The sequence below is a fragment of the Oncorhynchus keta genome, chromosome 12 (assembly GCF_023373465.1).
Source record: "Oncorhynchus keta strain PuntledgeMale-10-30-2019 chromosome 12, Oket_V2, whole genome shotgun sequence".
Taxonomy (NCBI): Eukaryota; Metazoa; Chordata; class Actinopteri; order Salmoniformes; family Salmonidae; genus Oncorhynchus; species Oncorhynchus keta.
The window spans coordinates 21,047,941-21,068,286 of record NC_068432.1 but is presented as its reverse complement, the minus strand read 5'-3'; the positions used below and the strand labels follow the sequence as shown (position 1 = coordinate 21,068,286).

Sequence of the window (20,346 nt, the reverse complement as noted above, 5' to 3'; positions counted from 1 at the left end):
AGGAGAAAGCTCAGATCCCCTTTCTCTCTCTATGTTCTGACCGAATCCTGAACATCCTCATATCCTGTGTTTGATTCCAGCCAAAGGCCCACACACACACACACACACACACACACACACACACACACACACACACACACACACACACACACACACACACACACACACACACACACACACACACACACACACACACACACAGTTACTTCCCAAACCCCTGCACAGCCAGTCACACAGCTGTAGGGGGCAAGGCTCACTCTGGCTTCCGCGATCTGCTCACGGCCAAACCTGAGAGGGAGGAAACGACTTGACTGAAAGTGCCCCCCCCCATTTCACATTCCCAAAACCCTCGCCCCTCCTCCTCCTCCCCTGAGTGGCCCCTGCGGCCATGCGTGTGGGACCCCACCCCCATTATTGAGGCTGGTTGGTTGAGAGTGGCTCTTCCTGTTGCAGAGTGGCTGGGGTTAAGCGACGTGGACCAGCGCCTCTACGTGTTGGAGCGCCTGGAGGAACTGGTGACACGACAGGGCCAGCAGGAGACCCCCACCGGACCCCCCAGAGACCCCCATCTCGGTACCTGTCCTCCCCAGCATCATGAGCAGCAGAGCCCAGTGAGAGCGGTGCCGGAGGAGCCCAGTGAGAGCAGCCACACAGGTAGGTGACCAGAGGGAGCGAGTAGAATAAGTCTAGCGGGGGGTATAGAAGATGGCAGGGGTTACAATATCACAGAGGGGGTGTAGAAGAATAATTAACGAGCAGATTTTAAACGAGCCAGTACAGTAAGACTGAGTTTTGATTTCAAGCAACCCAACACAATTCATCTGGCACAGTAGTAGTTTTACCCTTTTCATGAATTTGATTAAGCAGAAGTAGACGATTCTGAATGCCAATGTTAGTACATGAATTAGCATCAGTATAGTAGAGACTACTATGTGAAAGTAAAAGGAGTTAAGAAATGCCCCCGTCTGCTCGGTGTCCAGTCTAGTGTGCTGCCTGCCTGCCTGTCAGATTCCCTACATCCTCTGTATACAGGACGCAGGCAGCAGCCTTTTAAATAAATCACTGTCTCGCTGTGTCAAAAACCAATGCCTTCTCTCATGCCACTGCATCCTTCATTTCTCTCCCCGTTTATTTTCAGTTGTTTGTGTTTTGTTTCTGTTCCATCCTCCATTTGTCCATTGTCCTGGTTGGTACTAGTTGGTTCTGAAGAGGGCGAGTCAGAAAAAGGAGAAGAGCTGCAGGAAATAGCAGTGGAAGTATGTCGGGGAGAGTATACTACCATTGTGACATTAATTTTTCTCTCTTTTCCTTCTTCGACTTGGAAGAGAGCCCCGCGGGCGGATGGCCCAAAGCTGACTTTCTTATATTTATTTATTTACCACAGATGTTTCGGAAAAAAGCTTCGTCCTCCTTGAGAATGAGAAGAATATCAGAAAGCAATAGATGTAATAATTTCACCTTCATTACTTTGTAGATGGTGCCTCTTTAACCACTAGAACTCTTAAATGGCATTCAAGGTCGTCAGTGGAAACCACTCCATAGAACCCAGTTTGGGAGAAAAAACCCACAAAAAAAACATGAAAGAAGTCTGAGTTTCTAAATAGCTCCTTAATCTAGTGAAGCCCTTAAAGCATAACACTTGCTTGTGGCTTTTTATTGGATGAAGTTAAAGAGTACATTTTAACTCTCCGGAAATGAGTGTGTTTGATTTAGACCTGCGTGTTAGCTAATTAACAGCTAACATGCCCTGGGTGGTTTCTACTTTATGACTTTTGAATGTTTTTTTACTAAAACATGTTTGCCTTCCCCTACTGTATGATTGTCTAATGTCTACCAATCACAATGCCTAGCTTGGGATCAAAGAGTTTTTAGATTTTCGAATCAACGGTTTTGCCTTCTGAAAATGATCTGCTGGGTAATGATAAAATGAGTCGGGAGTAATTAAAATGGGCATGATTCATTTGACGATAGTAGTGCTCACTGCATGTTGACAGTAAAAGTCTGATGTCCTGTCCTACACAAGGGGAGTGGGGTTACAGTATACGCTCCTGGGTGGTCCTTAACGCTCTGACTCTGGGATTTAGGACCATGTAATCGGTTGGTTTGGGTGACCTTCAATTTGGCCTGACTATAAGTCAGTATTTCTGCTGACGATGGTGTTGTATAGTCATATGTTTAATTTGGCTCTAAATAGCCTTGGAAACCGACATTTGTAAGCACCCGATTTGACCTTTTAAAACCCATCAAATACCTTCCAATGCGACTCATTTGTCAAAGTGAGTTTTGGTTTGATATGCTTTTTTTCTGGTTTGAGCTGAACTACCTCTTGAGTGGTTGTGGGGCGGTTCACCTCTTCTCCAGTTTTCTCAGAGGATCGTGGTGGTTCAGTCCGTTTGTTGTTGTTTTCATCTCCATTCTGTTTCACCTTAACATCACTTATGTCTGGTGTTCAGTGTGCTCAGCTATGGCCCTCATGAGTGTTGGGGGTGGTTGGTAAATGGCTTGTGTGTTCTCTGACTGCCTCTCCTCCTCTCGCTCACTCTCACCACCTTTTACCCTTCTCTCCCCCATCTCCTCTCTCTCTGCTGTCACCAACTCCATCTCAACCCCTCTATTCAATCTCTTCTCGACTCATCGCCCTCCTCCCCTCACCCACCCTTCTCCGTCCCAATCTCCCGTCTCTCAGGGAACATCGACCGCGGGCGCAGTTCGTCCTTCCATGAGGTGCGTGGTCTTCGGGAGGCTGAGATGAGGGCGGCGGCCGACGAGACGTCCAGCAGCAGCAGTGGCAGCAGCAACACCGTCCTGCAACGACTCCTCCAGGAGCAGATGCGCTATGACGAGGGACGCAACTACCAGCTGGCCATGCAGGAGCAGCAACGGCAGCGGCAGCAGCAGGAAGGAGGGGTGAGCGGGGGCTACCCGGGCCAGGGAGGCCCCAACGACGACCGGCACGACTCCATGGTGCCCCACATCGCACGGCAGGAGCCCCAGGGACAGGAGCTGCAGGCAGACAGTGGCATGGAGAAACTGGGCTCCCGTGGTGGGGGAAGTAGTGGAGTAGGAGGGATGAGTGGTGCTGGGGGAGGGAGCGGCCAGGGCCCCAACCCAGAGGACTTACCCACCTACGAGGAGGCCAAGGTGCAGTCGCAGTACTTTCGCGGCCACCCGCACCACCAGCTACATCAACAACAACAACAACAGTTGCCTCCGTCAGTGGGCGCAGCATTTTACGTGACGGCTGTAACCAACAATGGCAAGGTGCGTACGGAGGGGCGTCCCACGGTTCAGCGTCTGAGCAGCGGGGGAAAGGTGCACCAGGACGACGGGCTCAAGGACCTGAAGCAGGGCCACGTGCGCTCCCTCTCCGAGCGCCTCATGCAGCTCTCGCTGGCCACCAGCGGGGTCAAGGCCCACGCCCCTGTCACTAGTGCCCCTCTTTCCCCCCAGCTGCCCCCTCCGGGTCCGCCGGGGGACTACTACAAGCCCTCGGGCCAACACCGGGGCCCCCCACCTGACTACCCCTTCAAGAACATGGGCTCCTCTTCCAAACAGCTGCCGCAGCATCAGGAACAAGGTGGGCACTATTACCAGGACCATCGGCCAAGGGAGCAGGGCAGGAACGAGGTGCCACACGTCCGCTACCAGCCTCCGCCAGAGTACGGCTCCTTCAGGTGAGTAAGATTAACAGACCTCTCCCCCGTTCTGACTCACTGACTGTCTGAAGGAACATCCTGCCTGTCTGAGCTATATCACTTTTACGATAGTATCAAACTTTTAATAGTGCCATGTTGTTGATGTGGCTACCAGTACTTAAGTAACAAAAACTGATAGTCTTGGTTAATTGAATGACAAACACCTGGCTCAGCTGAGAAACACACTCCTAACATGACCCTAGAGAGACAGACTGCCCTGTGTCTGCTGGCTATTTATTTAAAGTCTCTTCTGGGGTGGCATCCAGAACTTCAACAAATGACATACCCACTGTGTCTTGAGCTTTTTTGGACAAGGCAACATGATTGAGAGCTTCTCCTCTAACATTCGAAGGGGTGATTTAGGCTTTTGATTTAGGCTTTTTTTTTAGGGGTGATTGTGACTTAGGGTCATTGCCTACACACACACACTGCTAGAGGGTGACTTACTTGTCCTATCCATATATCATCCTGCCTGCCTGGCCGTCTGGCTGCCTGTCTGCCTCCCTGACTACCAGCCTGTCTGGCTGCCTCCCTATCTGGCTGCCTGTCTGCCTCCCTGACTACCTGCCTGTCTGGCTGCCTCCCTATCTGTCTGCCTGTCTGCCTCCCTGACTACCAGCCTGTCTGTCTGCCTCCCTATCTGGCTGCCTGTCTGCCTCCCTATCTGGCTGCCTGTCTGCCTCCCTGACTACCTGCCTGTCTGGCTGCCTCCCTATCTGGCTGCCTCTGCCTCCCTGACTACCTGCCTGTCTGGCTGCCTCCCTATCTGGCTGCCTCTGCCTCCCTGACTACCTGCCTGTCTGGCTGCCTCCCTATCTGGCTGCCTCTGCCTCCCTGACTACCTGCCTGTCTGGCTGCCTCCCTATCTGGCTGCCTCTGCCTCCCTGACTACCTGCCTGTTTGGCTGCCACCCTATCTGGCTGCCTGTCTGCCTCCCTGACTATCTGCCTCTCTACCTGCCTACCTACATCCCTCCCTACCTGCCAGACAGTCTGTTTAGGTGAACAGGTTTCTTGATTAGCTGGAAAGCTGATGAGGAAGGCCTGTTGTTTCTCTCACACACTGAGCCAGTTGTCGGGATAGAGGGGATAGACACATCCGGTTCTGCCTGTTTTCCCTCCTGCTTGATCATTTCTTTACCTGAAAGTAAATAATTGGCAAACCGCTATGAATACCGCAGCATTTTAATCATCAGCTGAAACCTGTGGCGACACGATCGTTCGCTCTCTGATGACGTCTCATGTAGACAGGAATGTTTGCTTATTTCTAAAGTGGTTCACAATAGTTTTTAGGTCAGTTGAAAAAAAACTTGTTGGCTTCTGGCAGGTGAATCACCATAGATTACATTAAACAGATAGTATCATTGTCTATGTTTTGCCTGGTTATATATTTATATAAACAAGCACTAAGATATAAGTTATGTTAATATCTATGGACTGTTAGTCAGCTGTGCTTGAGTGACCCAAAGACCCACATACAGTCAACAAACGAACATTCCATTAGTGATAACCTCTCTGATTGGCTGTCATGTCCACAGGTCCAATAAGGAGAGCTCCGTCCACTCCCAGAGGTCTGTCCATCACCACAGCCCCACCTCCTCGGTCACCTCAGTGGGCTCTCTGTCCCGAGCCCAGTCCTCCACCCTCGGTAGTCTCCTCAGCGCCTCCCACCCCTCCCACACACACCCCCACCCCCAGGGGGACCCCTACGCCGCCATGGCTCCCCGAAGCACCCAGGGCCCTGGATCACACCAGGGAGACCCATATTGTCCCGGGCCCATGCACCCTCCAATTCAGAGGGGCCACAGCTTCCCACACGACCCCTACGGCTCCACCTCCAGGATGCACCACCAGCAGCACCACCAGTATCAACAACAGCAGCAACAACAACAACACCAGCACCAACAGTACCACTCCCAGTCATCCCAGGGCCACCCTCCCCAGCACTACCCCCACCCCCAGGGGGACCCTTCGCCATGATGTCCCGCGCCCAGCAGATGGTGGACATGGTGTCAGAGGAGAACCGGCTGCTCAAGCAGGAGATGGAGGTGTGCTGCGAGAAGGTCACCAAGCTGCAGAAGGTAAAAGGGGGACAAATCTCGATCTGACATTTTTGAATGGGTATAAACAGTATGGTTATAGTTCCACCTTCTTCTGCCATATTGCATACACCAATCCTTTTGGATCAACACGTGCCTAAGGACTAGCCCCCCCCCTTCTCTCCCCGGTCAGTTGGAGACAGAGATCACGCTGGTGTCGGAGGCCTATGAGAACCTGGCCAAGTCATCCACTAAGAGGGAGGCTCTGGAGAAAACCATGAGGAACAAGCTGGAGCTGGAGGTGCGCAGGCTGCACGACTTCAACAGGGACCTCAGAGGTGAGAGGCCATAAACAGCTGGAATATCCAAGGCATGCATAGTTTAATGTTCAAAGGATACCTGTCCATGGATTTATGGCAGTAGATTAAACCTATTCCATGCATTACTTTTTTTTGTGAGCAAAAAGTGTGTGTCCTTTCTGCATTGGATTTAGATGACTTCAGTTTAGCATATTTGTTCAGTAATGTATTTATTCATATTCAGAAGCCAGGCTTGGTTTGCATTGATTCCATTGTTACGTTTGATTTAACTGGATTTTCTGAGGACTTGTGGATATCCAGCGTCCACCAATTCCATCTGGTCCTATTTATAAGCATTTGACTAGAGTGCTGTGATGTTGTTGAAACTGGTGTTGTTCATAATGTCACTATTGTGCATTGACTAGGGTTGTCGCGGTGACCGTATTATCGCCATACCTGGAGTCATAAGTCATGACCACAGTAAAATTCCACATGACTGTTGAGACACAGGAATCTCATTTTATGCACTCTGGACATGCTTTGGTAGTACCCAACTGTCTAACTACCATAAATGTCCTAATGGCCTGGTACTCAGAGATCTATTGTCCCTCTAACATCAATGCGAATCACAGCAGACACCTATCATCAAAACAGTACGTGCTTTTAAAACTCTCCTCACTGTGATTGATCAATTTGAAGAAAGAAGTTCAACAACAGGTTGAAACTGAGTGGAAAACATGGTCGCTGTGGATGTTGTTTCAAAGCTTAACACAAATCAAATGGACAGCACTTTATAAGGTGATGATTCATTCAAAACACCCATACTCATAGGCCCATATATGAGTCCAAGCCTGAAAAAGAGTTAAATTAGACTGTGCCGTTATACAATACATAGCCTACCACATTTTACGCACGGCAGAAAATCACAAAAAAAAACTGATTTAAGATGTCTTTGGTACATAATTGTTCTAGCCTATACTCAAATTCAACTAATTCTAGTCATGGCCTTCGAGTGTGGTTATTATGCATACTGGGTGGACTGGTTACTTTATGCTACACTCCAACCTTTTTATCCATGAGTCTGGAAGAGAACATATAGATCTAGACGATGCTGTTGGTTCATTGACTATTTTTTAATTGAAACCTTTATTTAACTAGGCAAGTCAGTTAAGAACAAATTATTATTTACAATGACAGCCTATGAACAGTGAGTTAACTGCCTTGTTCAGGGGCAGAACGACAGAGTTTTACCTTGTCAGCTCGGGGATTCAATCTAGCAACCTTTCGGTAACTGGCCCAATGCTCTAACCACTAGGCTACCTGCCGCCCCTGTACAGGGCGGCTTACAGACTTAGCCTACAATTATAGTGAATTTGTATTTGATTTTGAATAGCCTAGAAGTGGGGCATTTTTTATATGTTTATAATAAATAGGCTGACACATTACCTTTAGCTACAGAATATCTCACCACCATGCATTTCCATCTCCTCCTCTCTCTCCTTCAGTCCTTTCTCCAGCGCACAGAGAGAGGGGCTGTCAACAGTTTAATGAAATATGTTTTGTTATAAACACATGTTACTATCAATGTTGCCGAACAGATTTCACTTGGCTTCCCAAATTAGACAGTGTGTAGTTACAGGCATACTATTGGAGAGCCAATGGTATACAAATGATCACTTTTACGCTCAACATAGTCGCTTCACATGCGCATTCGCTCTGTAATGGGAAAAAATATCCTTTCTATTATATTCTTTTTACTATGAAATCATGTAATATAAAATAATGGCACAGTATTTAGTGTCTTTGGGAGGTATTCAGACCCCTTGACTTTTTCCACATTTTGTTACGTTACAGCCTTAATCTAAAATGGATTAAATCATGTTTTTCATGGTCTGAGAGTCTTAAGGTGCCTTTCGGCAAACTCCAAGCATGCTGTCATGTGCCTTTTATTGAGGAGTGGCTTCCTTTTGGCCACTACCATAAAGGCCTGATTGGTGGAGTGCTGCAGAGAAGGTTGTCTTTCTGGAAGATTCTCCCATCTCCACAGAGGAACTCTAGAGCTCTGTCAGAGTGACCATCAGGTTTTTGGTCACCTCCCTGACTAAGGCCGTTCTCCCCTGACTGCTCAATTTGGCGGGGCGGCCAGCTTAATAAATGTATTTATTTTACTTTTTTAAATGTTCAAAAGGCACATCGGTGGCTTATATGTGTGGAGGCCTGGAGATGCTAAACGTGTTTATCTTCATTAACAGTCCATTACCGTGGGACCGGCAGACTTTTGCATGACAATAACCGGCTGACACATTCATGACCGGCACAGTCCTAGTATTGACTTTGGCACAGTGGAAAAGTACTGGGCAAACGTAAAAGAGCAATCAATTGGTCGATCTGTCAATGAATCAATATGATCAATAAATTGGATATGTTAGTGTTTACAGGCAGTCCAAAGTCTCAACTTCATATCTTTACTATAAAGCAGACCATAGACCCATAGCACTCCAATCCTCACACTCTGTTTCTGTAGGAATTTCTGAGCTGAAGCCGAGTGGGTGGGGGGCAGTTTCATGTCTCTAGTCTCTACTTCACTGGGCTCTTCAGTACTGCAGAGGAAAGAAAAACCTCCATTCATGGCTCCCTGCCCAGACCGGGTCCATGGGGAGATTCCAAGCTTTTACAACAAATCACATATAACTTTTTTGGGGGGTCTTTCCTTCCTCTATTGTATTGGCAGCCGTACACATGTGAAATGGATCTTGCTCTACGTTTGGGGGTTTAGGCTAAACGTATACCTCAGTCGTTGTTGTGTTTCGAGAAACACGGAATAGAAATGGAACAACTGAATATTTGTTTCTGGAATGTTCTCTGTATGTTTCATGACCCAGCCTAGTTGACTTAACACTCAACAAAATATTATTTTAAAGATGCAAAATGCAGATATCGCTCCGCCATTTCCTGGTTGCTAAAATTCTAATAGTTTGCCTTATTTCAGTTTGTGACAAAACAAGCCATGTATAGTGTAGAGAATCATTGTGCCATCTAAACCGCTGTGAAATATCTGTTCAATAATCCAAAATATTGTATTTTCAGCTGTTTGAAGATGGTGTACAAAACCCAAAGTATAAGAAGCAAAAACGAAACTTAAGCACGGAAAGCATAGAAATAGCGCACATACAACAGATCTTCCGCTTCTTAGACCTGCTTTCAATGAGTATGACAGATCTATAACTCACATTTCTGTGTGCATTTGGTCGTGTCACCCGAAACGTTTGGCCCAGAAATAATGGTGTGTTTTGTTTCAGGACAATGTTCTCCTGACTCAATTCTTACCATACTTTTCAGTTCTTTCTTACATGTTGGTTGTAGTTTACCTACAATAAGTAATTGTATTTACATGGGATGGTGGGGTAGGGAGGGTTAGGGGATTGAAGAGTTGTGGGACCGGAGTGGGTATCAAGAGGACACTAAATAATACTTGGTGCCTTTTGTACTGATTCTGATATATATTTAATATGTGATGAATGTTTTTAAAATACAAATAAATAATCCTCCAAAGAGAATGATGACCTCCTCCTCTGTGGAGAAATGTGCGCATATAAAGTGATTTTATTTTTGCTTGCTCCATTTTGCCGAGCAACTGGGTCCCAAGGCGTTTAATGTGAGTGGAACGAAGGCTGGGATCTTAAGAACTTAGAGCCGTTCCACGTTGATTCCGGGCCTATTAAATTCTCTTCAGGGGATTATGAATTCCCTCCACCTCCATATTCCCTTAATTCCATGGGCTGTACGGCTACATTTACACAATCACAGAGCCGTGTGTTGAAAGTCTGTTTGAGCTGTTTAATAGCACCAAAATCCCCCTACCCACCACGCATATCCTGCATATTAACTAGAGGCTGGTTACATGGAATGTGCAACTCTGCAAAGAGTTTAAGAGTGTTTTCTTTAAAGAGCTTTATTCCCGTTTGACCAGGTTGTTGCCATATTATGATCTAATTCCTGCAAATATTTGATTTACAAAAATAAGAGCATATTTATTTATGCGTGTGCGCACGCACAAGTGTGTGTGTGTTCACATGTGTGTCTCTTTGGCCACTAGGCCCTCAGGCTGGCTCGGACCTGACTTTGGTAATGCCATTCTCTGTTGCAGAGCGTATGGATACTGCCAACAAGCAGCTAGCTGCTAAGGAGTGGGAGGGAACGGAAGACAACCGAAAGACCATCTCTCAGCTACTCACCCAGAGTGAGCAAATCACTCACACTATCAGGGAACGCCAGGCTAGACCAAGCCTCTCTGACATTCTACATCCACTCTGAACATACCTCTGTGTGGCCTCATCAGTTAGAAAAAGAACCAGGCAAAGGGTCTGGGGTTCATGTACTGCAAAAACACTACTTATTCACTACAAGTTGCATACTTTTAACAAAATGACACACACACAAAACACTGTTTAAGATGTTTAGTTAATATGGAGAATGCCATTTAAAAAAAAAGTCACCTCATGACAGAACTATTTTTAGTAAATGGAAGGAAGATCAATTTTTTTAAAGGGCTAGACCTCAGTGTGTTGTTTGTCTCCCAGACAAAGAGACTGTGCGTGAGAAGGAGAAGCTGGAGATAGAGCTGAACTCACTGCACTCCTCCACGGACGACCAGAGACGACACATTGAGATCAGGGACCAGGCTCTCAACAACGCCCAGGCCAAAGTAGTCAAACTGGAGGAGGAGGTGAGGATCTGACTGTCATATGCTGTGTTTACACAGGCAAGCCAATTCTGATATGTTGCCCAATTATTGTGCAAAAGAGCTGATCTGATTGGTCAAAAGACCAATTATATTTTAAAAAGATCCAAATTAGGCTGCCTGTTTAAACGCTCTTGTTCTTACTGTTGTTTCATGAATAGGTGATATCAGAAATGTCTTGGATACTTGAATATATCCTGGCATTAGTTCAGTTGATTGAATGAGGGTATATTTATGCCCCCTGGTGGACAAGGCATGAGTTTCTGTTGAGTGTAAAATAATCAAGCTACAATATGTTCTAGAGGTCGACCGATTATGATTTTTCAATGCCGATACCGATTATTGGACGACCCAAAAAAGCCGATACCGATTAATCGGACGATTTATATATATATAATGACAATTACAACAATACTGAATGAACAACGAACACTTTTATTTTAACTTAATGTAATACAGAAATAAATAATGAAACATATTCAATTTGGTTTAAATAATGCAAAAACACAGTGTTGGAGAAGAAAGTAAAAGTGCAATATGTGCCATGTAAAAAAGCTCAAGTTTAAGTTCCTTGCTCAGAACATATGAAAGCTGGTGCTTCAATATTCCCAGTTCTTCAATGTTCCCAGTTAAGAAGTTTTAGGTTGTAGTTATTATAGGAATTATGACACGTCGGCTATTTCTCTCTATACCTTTGACTATTGGATGTTCTAATAGGCACTTTAGTATTGCCAGCCTAATCTCAGAAGTTGATAGGCTTGAAGTCATAAATAGCGCTGTGATTCAAGCATTGCTAAGAGCTGTTGGCAAACGTAGGTAAGTTTGAATGAATTCTTATGAGCCTGCTGCTGCCTACCACCACTCACTGCTCTATCAAATCATTGACTTAATTATAATATAATAAACACAGAAATACGAGCCTTTGGTCATTAATATGGTCATATCCGGAAACTATAATTTCGTAAACAAAATGTTTATTCTTTCAGGAAAATACAGAACCGTTCCGTATTTTATCGAACAGGTGGCAACCTTAAGTCTAAATATTGCTGTTACACAACCTTCAATGTTATGTCATAATTATGTAAAATTCTGGTAAATTAGTTCGCAATGAGCCAGGCGGCCCAAACTGTTGCATAGTTAATATTGCCTGCTAACATGAATTTATTTTAACTAAATATGCAGGTTTAAAAATATATACTTCTGTGTATTGGTTTTAAGGTATTGATGTTTATGGTTCGGTACATTCGTGCAACGATTGTGCTTTTTTTCGTGAATGTTCTTTTGTTAAATTATCACCCATTTGGCGAAGTAGGCTGTGATTCGATGATAAATTAACAGAAGAAGATTGATTGTTTTTTATAAGATAAGTTTAATGCTAGCTAGCAACTTACCTTGGCTCCTTGCTGCAATCGCGTAACAGGTGGTCAGCCTGCCACACAGTTGCCTTGTGGAATGCAATGTAATCAGCCATAATCGGCATAGAAAAATGCAGATTACCGATTGTTATGAAAACTTGAAATTGGTCCTAATTAATCGTTCATGCCGATTAATCGGTCAACCTCTAGTATGTTCCCTGTCGTTGTGTCACCATTAAGCTGGATAGCCTGAGAATATCAGTATTGAACCACAGTGTCATCCATCCTATCACCTGGTATTGATGACGTCATTGGCTAAAGATGGGGTCTGGTATGTGTTGAGTTGTGATTCATGGGGTTGGTTTGGACTGTTTAAAAGATAAGACAAACGACTGCAAAATGGGTTGTTTATATTTACTCAAAACATCATTCATGGCCCAGCCTCCGAGAGGAATGGTCCAAAAGACTGGCCTCTGTGTGGACCTGGACAAAACTCTCATGTGGAGCTGCTCCGAGCTTTGATATCCCTGCCTGGTAATATGTCTGAAATAGCCCAGAAGGCTAGTTAGCCAGTTGGGGCCAAGCGAAGCAGGAAACAGACCTGGAGTGTCCTAAAAAGCACAGGGTTGATCCACTTCTGCCCGGCACCTCCACAAACTCACGCTTGTTTCCTTGAACAAAGGCTGTTGAGTTGGAGTTTTATATCTGCCATGAAAAAGCTCTGAACAGTGCCAGATTCTTGGCCTGCTTTCTCTGTTTCTCTGTCAGTGTGGGAACTCTGTATATGCTCCTCTATTTGTCCCTCTCTTTCTCTCTTTTCCTCTTATTTCTTTAAAAAGAGTGTCCCTGAGCTAAATCATTCCATTGAGTAGAGCCAAATACAGCTCCTGCTGCAGTTCAAAGGGACATTGAAACATGGGTATTGTGGATACTGCATTATCTTGGATTGGGGGGTTGGAGTTGGGGCTCTGGGTGGGGGATGTTTGGAGGAAGGAGGGCATAGGTGAAACAAAGTCTCACCTGTTTCCCTGTTTCCTTCCTAGCCGTATTTCAACTCCTGTCTTTTCATTCCTTAGACGAGAGCAATTATATTGTGGTGCAAACAAAGGAAACCATTGCCTTCACCAACCCAGTCAGAAGGGGAGTGAACAAGTCGGGTTAAAGGGAGGAGCAGGTTTCTGGAATGGAATGCAACCCCCCCCCCCACTTCCTGTCTACTTCAAATCAAATTTTATTTGTCCCATACACATGGTTAGCAGATGTTAATGCGAGTGTAGCGAAATGCTTGTGCTTCTAGTTCCGACAATGCAGTAATAACCAACAAGTAAACTAACTAACAATTCCAAAACTACTGTCTTATACACACAAGTGTAAGGGGATAAAGAATATGTACATAAAGATATATGAATGAGTGATGGTACAGAGCGGCATAGGCAAGATACAGTAGATGTTATCGAGTACAGTATATACATATGAGATGAGTATGTAAACAAAGTGGCATAGTTAAAGTGGCTAGTGATACATGTATTACATAAGGATGCAGTAGATGATATAGAGTACAGTATATACTTATACATATGAGATGAATCATGTAGAGTATGTAAACATTATATTAGGTAGCATTGTTTAAAGTGGCTAGTGATATATTTCACATAATTTCCCATCAATTCCCATTATTAAAGTGGCTGGAGTTGAGTCAGTGTGTTGGCAGCAGCCACTCAATGTTAGTGGTGGCTGTTTAACAGTCTGATGGCCTTGAGATAGAAGCTGTTTTTCAGTCTCTCGGTCCCAGCTTTGATGCACCTGTACTGACCTCGCCTTCTGGATGATAGCGGGGTGAACAGGCAGTGGCTCGGGTGGTTGTTGTCCTTGATGATCTTTATGGCCTTCCTGTAACATCGGGTGGTGTAGGTGTCCTGGAGGGCAGGTAGTGTTCTCAGGCTATCCAGTTAATGGTGACACAACGACAGTTCCGGTGTTCCAGACCTCCGGTCTGTGCCGTGACCACATCCTGTCTGTATGTTTTGTCTCCCTGGCTGCAGCTGAAGAAGAAGCAGGTGTATGTGGAGAAGGTGGAGCGCATGCAGCAGGCCCTGGCCCAGCTCCAGGCTGCCTGTGAGAAGAGAGAGCAGCTGGAGCACCGCTTACGCACGCGGCTGGAGCGGGAGCTGGAGTCACTACGCATGCAGCAGGTGAGAGAAGCACACACTCAGACACACATGGTGTGTTAACCTACTTGACTGAATTCCCGGGGCCCCGTGAAAATCTCATTTGCATTCCAAAAAATCCCCAGCAAAATCCGTGTAAGATAGAAATATATATTTTTTTGCATGGTCTGTGTCTCAATCCACAACATCTCACGAAAACGTCTGTAGCGTCCGAACAGTTTGGGCTACGTACTAATATGACCCCTCTAAGGTGAGCCTCTCACGAACACGTTCATGTCGGTTGTTTTGCTCTAGAACGCCCACAAGCCTCACAACACTCACCTGAAGGCAGCCTGGGACCAGTTTACAAAATGAATGGAAGTACAGTACCAGTGAAATGTTTGGACACAACTACTCATTCAAGGGTTTTTCTTTGTTTTTTAACATTTAATATATTTAAATATAATAAGCTACATTGTAGAATAATAGTGAAGACATCAAATAACACGTGTACCAAATAGGGCCATCTTCCATATACTACCCATACCATGTCACAACACAACTGATTGGCTCAAATAGGGCTATCTTCCATATACCACCCATACCATGTCACAACACAACTGATTGGCTCAAATGCATTAAGAAGGAAAGAAACTCCACAAATGTACTTTTAACAAGGCACACCTGTTAATTGAAATGCCTTCCAGGTGACTGACAAACTCATGGAGCTGGTTGAGAGAATGCCAAGAGTGTGCAAAGCTGTCTTCAAGGCAAAGGGTGGCTACTTTGAAGAATCTCAAATATAAAATATATTTTGATTTGTTTAACACGCTTTTTTTTGGTTACTACGAGATTCCAATATGTGTTATTTCAGTGTTGATGTCTTCACTATTATTATACAGTGTAGAAAATAGTAAAAAATAAAGAGAAACCCTTGAATGAGTAGGGTGTGTCCAAAGTTTAGACTGATATTATATATATGGAAGTAGTTTAGTAGCTTAAAAAAAAGGGGTTAAATATGTGTCAAAAAGAAGTTTCCTGATCATTCTCATATCTCTCAGATAGGACACACACTTCAAAACGAACGTCTTTTTGAACCCCTCTAGAGCAGGGTTTCCCAAAGTCGGTCCTGGGAAACCTGGGGCCACGTTTGAGTTTTTTCCGTAGCACTACACACTGTGCTCTTTTGCACACCAATATCTCTACCTGTACATCTGATCTGACCATCTGATCATTTATCACTCTAGTGTTAATCTGCAAAATTGTAATTATTCGCCTACCTCCTCATGCCTTTTGCACACAATGTATATAGACTCTTTTTTTCCCCTACTATGTTATTGACTTGTTAACTGTTTACTCCATGTGTAACTCTGTGTTGTCTGTTCACACTGCTATGCTTTATCTTGGCCAGGTCGCAGTTGCAAATGAGAACTTGTTCTCAACTAGCCTACCTGGTTAAATAAAGGTGAAACAAAAAAGAAATAAAAAAATGATCAAAGCTTGATGATGAGTTGGTTATTTGAATCAGCTGTGTAGTGTTCGGTCAAAAAAACTAAACGTCCACTCGGGGAGGGGGTGGGGGCATAGAAACTCATTGAATAACAGATTCATACATGGATAAACAGTGTTAAAGACACTGAGACGCATGCTGATGTTTATTGTCATGAGTCTGATCCTGAAGGTAGAACTGAGCGATTTCCCCTTAAGCCAGCTGCAAAGTCAAAATTGGCTATATTGTAAAGAAAAATTAGCTTTTTGGTCTTGATTTAAGGTTAGTGTTAAGCATTAGGGTTAGCAGTGTGGTTCGAGTTAGCTTTAAATCAGATGTTATGACTTTGTGGCTGTGCCAGCTAGTGACCACTCCACAGAACGGCCTCCAGAAATAGATTCATGATGAAAAACACTAACCTGCCTATGAGACGGTGCAGCATCTCAGCTGCATTCAGCGTCAGCAGGGTGACCTGACCCAGAATTCCAGGCTCTCTCTCCCAGTCCCAACAGAGATGATCTATTCCTTAAATCCCATTCTCTCTTTCTGTGTGTCCGAGCAGAGCCAAGCAGGGCATCACATAATGTTTTCTCATTAATAGAGCGCAGCCAGGTCCTCAAGGATGCTGAGAATGTGGGGGAAAGGTTGTAGATGACAGAACACCGGAGGGGAAAGGAGAGAAGTAGGAGAGAGGAAGAGAGCGATGTACAGAACCAGTCAAAAACCCTTGAATGACTAGGTGTGCCCAAACTTTTGACTGGTACTGTATATTCCATTAAAGCCTTTGGGAGCAGACAGATTGTCTGGTCCACAGAGACTACAGACATACTTGGAGCCTTGCCTCTCTACCAGCCAGTGTTGCCATAACCCATGATATAGGCAGAAATTGTGTGTATTGGTAATGTGAATGTGACTTGATTGCTCACTTGGATGGCGGTCGAGCTCTTGGAACAATTATGTTCACTGACGGCCACATCTCCCACCCCCATTGTCTTCCTTCCTCCTCTCCACCCATCCAGAGACAAGGCGGCTCCCAGAGCAGCAGCAGTGGTCAGGAGTACAATGCCACAGCTCTGATGGAGCACCTGAGGGAGAAGGAGGAGAGGATCCTGGCCCTGGAGGCAGACATGACCAAGTGGGAGCAGAAGTACCTGGAGGAGAGCGTCATGAGGCAGTTTGCCTTAGACGCTGCCGCCTCCGTCGCCACCCAGAGGGACACGTCGTCGTCAATGATAAGCCACTCCGCCAGCAGCAGCTATGAGCAGCAGCTGTCAGTGGAGGCTCGTATCCAGAAGGAGGAGGAGGAGATCCTGCTGGCCAACCGCCGCTGTCTTGACATGGAAAGCAGGTAGATAGTTGTGTTTGAGACACATCCACAGGTCTATTCAGATCAACTGATCTTCAAAATGCCTGGAGAGGCATTAAACCTATCCATTTCATATAATAATCATGTTCTGTACAGTGCACTATACAGATACGATCCTTAACAGCTTAACACAACCACTTACCCTAGATCCTAGAACTTCAGTGCAATTGTTCTCACTGATCATACAGAACACAATCACATTCAAATATTAATGCAGTCTGCACTTTGCAGGATGTTGTACTTCCTTTTATTTGAAGAACTATACTCATGTCCCGTCCCATAGGATCAAGAACCTGCACGCCCAGATCATTGAGAAGGATGCCATGATCAAAGTGCTCCACCAGCGTTCCAGGAAGGATCCCAACAAGGACCGGGATGCCGCGGCCACCATGCGACCCTCCAAGTCTCTGATGTCTATCGCCAACACGGGCGGCTCGGGCCTGCTCTCACACAGCTTGGGCCTCAGCAGCTCCCCGATCACAGAAGAGCGCAAGGACAGCAGCTGGAAGGGCAGCCTGGGTAAGAATTCTATTGGTTTTAATGGGGTTTGGTTGTGTTATGTGCCACATGATAAAGGCTATTTGAGTTTCCCCTTGTTATATTTGATGGATTAATTTGAATTGAGTGGGTTAGATACTGGTTCTGCAGACATAGGGAGGGCACTACTTTTGACTAGACTCGACCTCTTGTGAAAAGTAGTGAACTATAAGGGTGTCATTTCAGATGCAGGGTAGAGGCACAAAAGCCGGAAGTCTGGTTAGGAGGAAGAGGGCAGGGAGGGTACAGGAAGTTGATTCCCTGGCCCCTGAGATGTGTGCGTCAGAGCGTGATGACGGAGAGACAAAGGGGTGTGGAGGGTATCATTGACATGAATGGTCTTCAGCTGTGGGTTTTTATGTAACTTAGATTTCAATAGTAACATTGAATGAGTAATAGCCTGCTGGTGATGGAGGAGGGTGGTAATATTATCAATATTATCAATGGTGCTGTGCTTGCTGGTACAGGCTGATTTGAATCTTGCTTAATTGTTGTGTGAATGCTGAATGTACTGTCTGTTACTATCGACTATTTTATCTTACTTCAACGTGCATCAATAAACAAGTTGTCATGGGTAACCCAGCACCACCACATGCCTAACAGGTCTTCTCTGTTCCCTCCCCTCAGGAGTTCTGTTGGGTCCAGAGTACCGTACCGATTCTCTGAGGACAGAGTCCATCTCGTCATCTCCCTCCCCGGTCCTGCCCCTGACAGCAGGCCACTCTAAGACGGGCAGCAGGGACAGCTGCACCCAGACAGACAAGGGCCAGAACCAGGAGGCTAGCAGCAAGCCTAGCACCCCAGCCCTGCAGAGCACGACCCTGCCTAGCCGCCTCTCCAGCCCCAGCCCCGTCTACATACCTGACCGCATCGCAGGTACAGTAGGACAGTGCAATCGACATTAGTGTTGTCCACAGGGGACACAAGGCCAGCAGTTTGTCCTGACCACAGGTCCTAATTATATGCTTTAACTAGGGTCCAGAGGTTTTTCAGACCCAGTTAATATGAAGTATTTTAGTGTTCGCTGCCTGCAATTTGAGAAATAGAAACTTTCAATTAGTTTAGATGTGACCAACGAGGATGCTTCTGCAATGTGCAGTGCCAACATAGCAGAATGGCAAACAACGCTTGTGATTGTCAGTGTAGCCCATCACTTGAACTGAACTGAATCGTTTCTAGGAAAATGATCTAACCAAAAGCAAATGGGCTTTTGTTTAAAATCTGTTTTGACATGTTACGAGACTAATTCAAGAAATATTCCAGGAAGTAGAGGTCGACCGATTATGATTTTTCACCGCCGATACCGATTATTGGAGGACCAAAAAAGCCAATACCGATTAATCTGCCGATTTGTATTTATTTATTTGTAATAATGACAATTACAACAATACCGAATGAACACTTATTTTAACTTAATATAATACATAAATACAATCAACTTAGCCTCAAGTAAATAATGAAACATGTTCAATTTGGTTTAAATAATGCAAAAACAAAGTGTTGGAGAAGAAAGTAAAAGGGTATGCTATGTAAGAAAGCAAACGTTTCAGTTCCTTGCTCAGAACATGAGAACATATGAAAGCTGGTGGTTCCTTTTAACATGAGTTTTCAATATTCCCAGGTAAGAAGTTTTAGGTTGTAGTTATTATAGGAATTATAGGACTATTTCCCTCTATACCATTTGTATTTCATTAACCTTTGACTATTGGATGTTCTTATAGGCACTTCAGTATTGCCAGTGTAACAGTATAGCCTCCGTCCCTCTCCTCGCTCCTCCCTGGACTCGAACCAGCAACACAACAACAACGACAGCCACCATCAAAGCAGTGTTACCCATTCAGAGCAAGGGAAACAACCACAGGCTCAGAGCAAGTGACGTTTGAAACGCTGTTAGCGCGCGCTAACTAGCTAGCCATTTCACTTCGGTTACACCAGCCTCATATCGGGAGTTGATAGGCTTGAAATCATAAACAGCGTAATGCTTGATGCACAACGAAGAGCTGCTGGCAAAACGCACGAAAGTGCTGTTTGAATGGATGTTTTCACGCCTGCTTCTGCCTACCACCGTTCAGTCAGATACTTAGATACTTGTATGCTCAGTCAGATTATATGCAACGCAGGACACGCTAGATAATATCTAGTAATATCATCAACCATGTGTAGTTAACTAGTGGTTATGATTGTTTTTTATAAGATACGTTTAATGCTAGCTAGCAACTTACTTTGGCGTACTGCATTCGCGTAACAGGTAACTTGTGGAGTGCAATGAGAGAGAGGCAGGTCGTTATTGCGTTGGACAAGTTAACTGTAAGGTTGCACGATTGGATCCCCCGAGCTGACAAGGTGAAAATCTTCTGCCCCTGAACGAGGCAGTTAACCCACCGTTCAAAGGCCGTAATTGAAAATAAGAATGTGTTCTTAACTGACTTGCCTAGTTAAATAAAGGTATAAAATAATAATAATTAAAGTAAATTTTAAAAAATCGTCAAATTGGCACCCAAAAATACCGATTTCCGATTGTTATGAAAACTTGAAATCAGTCAACCTCTACCAGAAACCACACATTTGTTTCAACCAAGCAGTAGCTGGGGGGAGAGGTTAAGGGTCAGATGCTCTGGATGGGCAATATGGGGTCAAATCGCCTATTCAAATATAGTGTGCAGGATATTGTTTTCTTTA

General features: G+C 45.0%; 1 protein-coding gene across 1 annotated transcript in view; it reads left to right on the top strand.

Annotated features, from left to right (window-relative positions):
* Positions 1-20,346, top strand: part of LOC118391115 (angiomotin) — a 51,768-nt gene that overhangs the window by 27,465 nt on the left and 3,957 nt on the right. The window contains 13 exon segments of the mRNA XM_035782146.2: positions 454-654; positions 1,198-1,256; positions 1,385-1,445; positions 2,687-3,674; positions 5,233-5,449; positions 5,452-5,775; positions 5,927-6,071; positions 10,180-10,272; positions 10,613-10,758; positions 14,171-14,320; positions 16,784-17,112; positions 17,414-17,649; positions 18,295-18,543. Coding sequence (XP_035638039.2) covers positions 454-654; positions 1,198-1,256; positions 1,385-1,445; positions 2,687-3,674; positions 5,233-5,449; positions 5,452-5,775; positions 5,927-6,071; positions 10,180-10,272; positions 10,613-10,758; positions 14,171-14,320; positions 16,784-17,112; positions 17,414-17,649; positions 18,295-18,543 — 3,198 coding nt within the window.